The 9,814-nt window shown below is 36.1% G+C and overlaps 1 protein-coding gene across 1 annotated transcript in view; it reads left to right on the top strand.

Annotated features, from left to right (window-relative positions):
* LOC122808699 (alpha-2-macroglobulin-like protein 1) overlaps window positions 1-9,814 on the top strand; it is a 1,234,219-nt gene that overhangs the window by 1,125,070 nt on the left and 99,335 nt on the right. Inside the window, exon 31 of the mRNA XM_044079685.1 lies at window positions 6,075-6,193. Coding sequence (XP_043935620.1) covers window positions 6,075-6,193 — 119 coding nt within the window. The remainder of the gene's footprint in view (window positions 1-6,074; window positions 6,194-9,814) is intronic.

Raw genomic sequence — 9,814 nt, 5'->3', positions numbered from 1 at the left:
CCATCTCTAATTAGTCTCAAAACAGTCAATCTGATTTCAGTACTGACCTTCCAGTAATATCCATGTGTAAAGACATCTCTCTATATGTTTAATGTTTCCCCCATTTCATCTGCATATTTCTTGTTCTTCATTTGCCTTATCCTGTTTGCGGTTTCCCAAGCTACCAACCCTCACTACTTTGTTCCGGGATTCTCTAGAATTCCTATTTCTAACTCTGTTGCCTCTTCCTCCTTTCTTTGTCCAGTTCTTTCCCACGCTGTTTGTTACAGGTTTCATTCCAACCCCACTTCCTGGCTGAATGTCTTGAATTTGTTAATAACTACATTTTCTCCTGTCTTTATGTCTCTGAAAGAAGGATATAGTCATTTGCAAATAAAAGGAACTTGGCCTTTCCTTCCCTCTCCTTAAAGTTTATTATTTCTTTTTATTACTAATTCTCTTGTCTGTCTTGCCTGTATGTACCTGCTTGAAAGAATAAATAGGGGTGGTGGCGGGAGACCTACTTATCTGTTTCCTTTTGGATTTAGATACTTTTGGTGTATTGCCCATTGACCTTTATTGCTGCTGACAGACAGTTGTGCATTGTTTTTATCCATTTCCTAAATGCATCAGTCATACCCTATTTTTTCACAGAGTCTGGCATAAATTCCCAGTTTTACAAGTCAAAGGCCTTTTTGATGCTAACTGTCATTGGTGATACCTGCTGGTTCCCTGTTTCGTCTTGCATCTCCATAAAGATAAAGTTACCTCTCACCAATTGTCAAATGATACTCTCCCTTTCATAAACCATACTTGAGCCTTTAGTATTTGGGGAATAACTGTTCTATTCTAATTTCTAGGAATGTTTCTCAGTATATTACCTTCTATGTTTATCACAGATATTGTTTTAAGTAATCAGTCTGTATTATTTCTCCTTTCTCTTTCTACTTTCTATTTTAGCTTATTGCGTAGGGTTGTGAAATATCACTTCCTCTCTTGTGTAGAATTCACTGACAGTTATTCATCTCTTCATCTACTTTCTTGTAGAATTATGTTGGTTATCATGCTGGCCTGCTGCTTTGTCCCATATTTGCTGTGTATTGGCTGATCTGAATTTTATCCTGTCTATTTGTCTAGCCAGCATATATTTTCCCTTTGTTGTTAATATCCTTTTCCATTTCGGTGTTTTGCCTTCTGCTATGGCATGATTCCAAGTATACATTTCCTAAAATAAATTTCTGCTACCAACCCCCTTTTCTTGTCACTGCTTTTATTATCTGTCCACCCTTACTCTTAAACTATCTATGCCTGTCTTTTCTTTCTTTGCATTAAGTCTCCATGTTACTGCCTTTATTTCCTTTTCATCATCACAAGGCTATCCATTTAGCTATACAATTTTTCTGTTTTTGTAACTTGCAATCTGTCCATGTTGTTCTTGATTTTTAATACCTCCACTTCCAAGTTCATATTCCTTTTGGTCTGCTCCAGGTCCCTCTGTATGTTTCTTAAATCATATTTCCAACTTCCAAGATTTTTCTTAATCTGGGTTTACAAGTTGCATTGTTTTCTAACTGGTCTCTAATTTCTGACTGCTCCCAAGTTGTGAACAAATTTAAAAAAAATGCTGCAGCCCTTGTTTATCACATATATGTATCTTATCTTCCAGTTCTTTCTTTTTACTTTTCCTTCTCATATTATCCACCGTTGTCTCCAATTTTCCTTAACCTCTCCTCCGTTACTGGGAACCCTTTCCTGAAAAATGGCAATCCCGCCCTGTAGGATCTACCACTCCTGACTGCTATTGGCGTTTTCTAATAGGTTTATCAGATCCCAAATTTTCAGCTTTGTTTCCTAGAGCTGGCCCACCTCAACTTTTTTTTTGTATGCATGTTTTTATGATTTTTCTACACTTGATTGGGCTGATACCAGCACATGCTCCAAATCATGACATCTAGCTTTTGTTCTTGCCTTCCTACCCAGCTGCTTCAAGGCACTAGATGGTTGTTTCAGCCTCTATCCACCATTGTGTACATGCAACATATGCACCCATAAACATTAACTCGCTCTTACTCCTCTGTTTTTATCTCAGCCTTTTCCATTTTTCCCTAGTGGATTTGCTTCCCTTGCTTCATGTTTGTATTTTTTTCTTTTCTTTATATTTTATTTATATACTTTTTTATTTAATTCCTCCTTTCTACCATGCTGGCTTCACCCATCCCTTGCTCCCTGCTTTTTCAAAATTTCAAGTATATATCTTTGTTATCTGTCTCCTTCGTCAGGTGTTCTCATCTGGCTCATTACTGAAATGTTAAAAGTCTAAGTGCTGACAAGCCACAAACAAAGGGGGAAAATAACAAGGGAAAAAAAAGTGAATCTTGAAGATTATTCTTTTCCTTTGGACTTAATTTTTAAGGGAATCAAGCCCTCCCTGCACCTCTTGCTGTTAGGACGAGCTGCCCCCAAGTTATTTATGCCTTCTGAAAGATCTCCATACCTCAGTGAGTAAAGAATATTCCAATAAATCACCTTTTCTGACTTGATATATTTAAGTCCATTTTTTTGGCCATTCAGTCTCCATGTTTTGGGACTTGCTCTAGCGGGTACTGACATTTCAAATGCAGTTGCTTCTTTTGCGCTCCTGGTTTGATTCTCTCTGGATGTGCACAAATGCTACACCTGTCCCTAGTTTTTCCCTCTAGGTTTGCTTACTTTGCTTGTCCTCAACTGAGATCTCAGTTAATGCAGGTCTTACTTCATCAGATGTAATCACATTTGCCCTGACTTCCTTCATGCTATTGCTATCCTATCATGGTGTCTCAGTATTGCACACCGCAGCATGCTATGGACAATTAAACTGACCCTGACCTATAAGGATCTTGCACACATACCTCACAATTCTTTACTCAAAAGCATGAGATACAACCTAAAAGTATTGGGAGGGAGGGGGGCAAAAAGACAAAATCGGGGCACTTTTTAAATCTTATTGTAGTTCACTTAAAATATTAGCAGAACTAAAGGTTTTATATCACACACATGCAGTTTCTGAACAATAAGAAGTGCAAACTTTAATGTCTTGTGCATGCTTGTTCCACACAGTAAATTAGACATCTCCTTTGATTCCTCTTTCCTTTTGGTTTGTTTGCCCATTTCACCCCCTTAACCTTGTTTTTGCTAAGCATCTGTCAAGTCTTACCTTTCCTTCTCCATCATCTTGCAGGGCTTCTGCTTATTCTGCTTGCTAATTGGCAGTTTTTCTCCACTGATTTTGCTGTGTTCCTTCCACTGTCCCTAATTTTGCTTGTATGTAATCTATAATGTAGGTGCTGTGGTGTTGTGGTTCTGGAAAAAGTATTTATTCTTTCTTTCTGTATTCTATTTCATCATTTCTTGATACTGTCTTCCTCTGACTTGTTCTCCAGAGACACTTCAGTCCTGCTGAGGTTCCTCTTTCATACTTATTTGCTGAGTACTTATTCTGGGTTTTTCTCGGGTCTTATAGAGTCAATATCTTGGCTGTCATCTGAGCTCCTGATTTTTTCCTGTTCTCTATATTCCTTCAGGTTCATACAATGCTTCATTTCTGTTTATAATTAGAGTCTAGAAAAAAAAATAGATGAATCTGCCAGGAATTCTCTCAGTGATCCAAAGATTCACCTAGTTTCTCCTCCTTGATCTGTTTCCTTCCAAATCTTTCTGAATTTTCAGCTTTTCCTCCTTAGATTGCTAACATTCTGTCTACCTTTCCAGATGCTCACCAAACTTTAGCATTTTTGTTTTTTGCATTTATACTCTTCTTGTATTCACTCCCTGTTTTGCTCATTTTTTCTTCATTTTTCTTTTCTCTTTCTGTTTGCAGCTGGATCTCTGCTGTTTCCCTCTGGAAATCTGTATATTTTGAGAACATCTCCACCATCTGAATCAGTGTTTCCATATGTACTCCTAGGTTCTTCTTTTTTTCCCTACTCTCCATTCTTGCCTGTTTGGCAAAGTATTTATCATCTTTTTTATTTAATTTCATTACTATTTTATGTTATACTTATTTTTGAGATTTTCTTCTTAAGTTAAGCTATAGCAAAGGATTATGTAGACATTTTGACTCCTCCCAGTTAAGGGGTTTCTTTGTCTTGCCATTAATATGTCATAACTACTGCATGCCATTCGGTTATATAACAACTATATGTTATTTTATCATGTTCTGCTCTTTACACAAAATATTTTCTCATTTGTCTGAATGTATGCAGACATTAACTACCTTGGTCCATGAATAGGCACTGTGGCAGCCCTTGTTGGCCTACAAAAATCATCATATTTTCTGTAGACTGGCACATAAGAGTACCTAATAGACTATTTTGTACTAGCTGCTTCACTGCTCAAAATCTGGGGTAGTTCTGTGTGGTATGTCAGCACTGTGCAACACAGCAGCAACAGGCAACTCAGTGTGGTATTTCATACATTACTAGGTAGTAGCATGTTTTTACTAAATAAGTTTTACTATAACTTACAAGAGCTATCTATACCTACTGTTCTGAGGTTCACCATCATGTGTGGAAAAGGCTCATAGATAGGTTTTTTCTGCCCATGCTCAGCTATGTCTGCATGTTTGCAGGGGTTACAGAACACCGAGGCAGTGTAGTTGGGGTGCTGTAACCCATATATGCAGAACCTCAGTATCCACCCATCCTGCATAAGATACACATTCTTTTCTGGTGGATTGCACCTACATCACACCTGACTGAACCTCCACAAGGTTTATAACACGACATTGCACCCTAATACACAAGGCAGTGATATGGCAATCAGTTGCATATGAAGCATATCTATGAAGCACATCTGAAATGTAATGCTAAACTGAAGCTGTCTTATCACAGACAGACTTAGAATGAAGTATCAGGCAGCAGATCTTCCTTTATGTCACATTTCTGTACTGTAGTGCAGATGGCACTTCATTAATATTCATATAGTGCTAAGATTTGAAAGTGCATAGTGCGCTTTTAATATTTATGCTGTGGTGACTATTTAATTAAAAGGGTCATGGCATGTCTACAGCCAGTCTGGTTTGGGTTTATTGGCCTAAATGCACCAATAAATATGTAAAATGTGAAAGTAAAAGCTCATGAGCTTTCAGAAGCCATGCAATTGAAACACTAGTACATCCTTGAAGGGTTATTTGCATATATTACATGTCTCCTCTACAAGAGGTTAAGGAATTTCAAAGTGAAGATTCTAGGTTTGCTAGATCTTTCTTGCAGTTTTTAGTTAATGGCTTGCTTTTGTGACTTTTTTTACCCTTAGCTTATTGTATAATTCACTCTAGATATAGATATATAGATATAGATACGTGCATGCGTGTGTATGTGTGTGTGTGTGTGTGTGTGTGTGTGTGTGTGTGTGTGTGTGTGTGTATATATATATATATATATATATATATATATATAATATGCACACACATATATAAAAACATACATATATATATATATATATATATATATATATATATATATATATATATATATATATATATATATATATATATATATATATATATATATATAGTGTGTATATTTTTATATATATGTATATTTTTATATATGTGTGTGCATATTATATATTTATATATGTGCATGTATGTATAGAGAGTAAGATGTTTGGATAGACATACGTGATGCAAGCCAGCAAAAACACTTGACTCATAACCAAACTAATATCCCCTTGTCCATAACTTGACAGTCTCCACATATGTAATGCAATGCCAGGCATATCAATGATTGTTCTCAGCTTAATATCAAGGTATGCAGTAAACATGTCCTATATGTTCGTTTTACATAACATAGCTTTTTAGAAAACCAATACTTTACACTTATTGAAATAAAAGGGTAAGTGCTTTCTGCAGTACATTCCTTGTTATCTTCTCTTTGCAGGTGCAGTTGTATTTAGTTTCCCATTTTTTGTAGATGTGATTTGCTTATTTCTTTAAATTTTTTTGCTTAGCTGTCCATCTATTTTTTGACAACAGTCTGTAAACCTTTTTCCACTAGATATTTGCAGTCAGATTTATATTTGCCAAACTTACTTAAAATGTTATATTTTCCTACCAGGAAATCTTAAAGTACAACATTCTTCCTCCAGAGGATCAGAACACCTTCTCTATTCAAGTGAAAACAGAACCATTTCAATGTGAACCTACACCTATTATTGGCATGACCATCACTACAAGGTAATGACATTCTAGTAAGGTTATCCCCGGTTTTGGTTACGCACAGTTGACTTGCCTTCCTATTTTTCATCAGTTTTAAAGACTGCTTGATGAAGCTTTCGTCTATAGAACTACCAGTGGTATACATTTTCATGAAATAACTTCTTAGTATAGTTTAACTGAGGTCAGCCAATGACCACATCACCTGGATTATACTTAGTTTGACATTTTCTTTTTAATAAGCATTTCAGGACTTCTTGACATGAAAGTCTGTTGAAAATGCTGATGGAATCAATCAGGGAATTGTTTTGACAGTATTATTACCAATTACTGCATAGTTTAAATAGCTTGTGTTTGGACTAATAAGCCGTACTATAACACCGAATCAGAATGATTGCAATAGACAAATGAGCCAAGACACAAATCTAATGTCATTTAAATATGTCAGTCAGTACGTTTTATAGTTATTGGGAGTTTACTCCACTTTCCTGCAATAAACTTTGATATAAATTTAGATCTTTTAACAGACGTGTGTTTGGACATCTTATATTTCAAATTATCTCTTAATGTGTTATTATAAGGAACTTTCTCAAGGGACAGTAATATTTGCAGCTGTTTACCAACAAATGGTCTATAAGCCAAGCATAGTCTGCTTCAGAAAAATTAGACAATTATACAGACCTAAAAACATCATTTATTCATATTGCAGATTGTGACATAGTGGAATTCTTTCAAAGAGTTATGTTTTTCTGCACCCGTAAGTCCAAAGAATACCCCACTTAAAATATAAAAAGAGCCAAGAATTGTATTCCATTAATCTTGGTTAATAATTCAGAAGATTTAAATGGTGGTCATATAAATATGAGATATAATTCCTTCAAAATTTCATATTTTACTTTCTTGGCATTGTGTTTGAAAAACGTATCACTGTTGATCAAAATTCCGTAATCATTTTATCAATCAATGATAGTGATTACAAAAAGTGAACTGTAGCATGGCCGAAAAAAAAGCATACCGCTTTAGTTTGTTTTAGTCTGTTCCTCTTCAAACTGTCATTTACTGTAAAGATATGTTGCAAATGACACTTAATTGTAATCCTGATGTCATAAAACATTGAATCTCACACTGACATTAATGTTCTAGAGGAGGGGCTGACACAGACAAACAAATGGTGTCAGAGGCACAGACTAAAACTAAATGCCAAGAAATGCATAACAGTATCCTTAGGAAAGCCATCCATCCCCGGTAACTATCATATTGACAACACACCACTTATAGTTGACCCAGTAGTCAGGGACTCAGGGTCACACATAGATAGTAATCTAGCTTTTGATCATCAGGTGTCGACAGTGGTGAGGAAATCATTCCATGTTGTGCAACTTATAAACAAAGGAATGGCATCTAAATCCAAGGAATCCATTGTCCCACTGTATTTGGCATTCATCAGATGTATCATTGAGTACAATGCCCACTTTGGTATGTATCTAACCAGGCATATCAAACAATTGTAACATCCACAGAGTTTCCTCACTAAAAGAATACAGGGAGTAAGTAATATATCCTATGCAGACCCCCTCAAGGCCCTATCTCTGTATTCTGTCTCCTACAGGCTTTTGAGGGGAGATCTACGCCTGGCATACAGAGCATTGTCAGACTCCCCACTATGATGAACCTCCTGCATATCCACAAAACAAACAGGGACAGAATTACCGATTCTAAAGACTTAAACCTTGCTTGTGATATAAATAGGACTTGCTGGAGAGATAGGTATGTATCCCAGACACTACCCAGCATATGGAACAGGCTCCCCATCCATGTAAAACAGAGTTTCTCCCTAACTCAATTCAAGTGCGACATGGACAATTGGATGGGAAACTGGAAATTCATCCCTGGTTTGGCACCTATGTCTCTAATGGACACAGGTAACCAGTAAATCATTCATCTCCCAGGCCCTTGCTTATACTTATCAAGGGTAGCAGAACTTGTCAGAGATTTGGGTTGCATGGCTAGGCTTAAAAAGGCCCTTGTGGTCATTAGCCTAGTAAACACCTATGAACCATATTGTAATATTATTAATGTGCTCTAATAATCAACAGCTATTTGATAAGGGCAAATTCAGACTGAAGAAGTGGTGTAATATCACAAAAGTGCTTACTCTCTATATTAATAAAATTTGTGTCCTGTGCTGTACGGGTCGATTTAACTCACATTAACCACAGCATCCTGACAGTATATCGCATGTTGTTTTGTTTTACTTTTTGATTGAATTGGTCCAAGGACCTTTTATCAGTCAGTTAGTACAAAAGTTAACAGTGCAATAATTATTTGGAATTTGCAGCAATACTTTAAATATTGTTGGCATTAGTGTAAATGAATTTACAGAATGCATAATATGGTATCAGCCAAATATTTGCAAATTTTTATACATTTTAGTACATTTGGATATTTCATATATTTACAGTTTCAAAATTAGTAGCATCACAGTTAAGTATTTGCCTTTATTAAAGTAGTAACAGAAAAATGTAAGAGAGAATGGGAAAAGTATTTACCACTGATAATTCAGCATTCATCCTTACTCTCTCCTTAAATTAAAGTAATTACACCATTTTGGATTTACCCAGTATTTATTCAGTAGAATGCTGTTTATTTGTTAATCCATATCATATATTAAAATATTCCATGCCTTTATTGCATACTGAAGTTAAACTAAACTGGTTAACTTCTATTAATTTTCTCAAAATCGTGCTTTGTTTATTGGTATGAAGCTACTACTCTGATTTGTCTCAGTGACATTAGGTACCCATTCCTCACTTGTAACCTAGACAACAAAAGCTCGCTATCATGCTGCAGTTTGTTGAGTTTAAGAATTTGGAATCCTGCCAAGTATCCAAAGCCTGTTAATAGTGATGATCTAACAACTGAGCTAGCCAGTCTAAGAGCGCAAACATCTGCCAGACTAAAAGCTCAAAAGACTGACCTACAGGGAACAAGCCTTGTCTTCCTTGTCTTACCTGATTTGGTTCCCATTGGGATGTCCCAACATCTTGATCCCCTTGTAAGTGAAGGGAAATCAGTCCTCCTGTGGTCTAGAAAACAAAAACACTCATACTACCTAGATTAAATCTGTAGTACCTGGCACCATCATTACAGTCACAAATCATTCTATAGATATTATTACTGATGTTTGCTCCAAGGGCACTTTGGTGGGGCAACCAATTGTGTCATTGCCCACCATGATGCCTTCCATACTTTGGATGATTTGCATCTTGTTCACCTACTCCATGCACATTTAATCTTTTGTTTACCTTAAAACAAATTGCATGCTTATTTTGCTGAGTCCTTTGCTGCTAGCTGATGTAATTTATGACTGCATTGTAAGTTAAAAACATCTATATACATATCAAAAAGATGCACCCCATTAAGGTTAAACCATCCTACACCTTTATCTTCTAAATCTGCTTGCTAGAGTACCATATCACTTTCCATTTTGGTCAGTTTCCCCCTATAGCTTTCTGAAACTCCTAGCTCTATCCTTGGCTGTCTGTGTTAATCAGTATCTCCAGACTAGCCTGGGCAGAATTACAAACTGAGTTACACTCGTAAACTGAACTTGCAACAGTGTAATGTTCTTACACATTATAT

Source organism: Protopterus annectens, chromosome 8.part0 (assembly GCF_019279795.1).
Source record: "Protopterus annectens isolate FY-2018-M chromosome 8.part0, PAN1.0, whole genome shotgun sequence".
In the NCBI taxonomy this organism is placed as follows: Eukaryota; Metazoa; Chordata; order Ceratodontiformes; family Protopteridae; genus Protopterus; species Protopterus annectens.
This window is presented reverse-complemented; position numbering and strand designations above follow the sequence as displayed.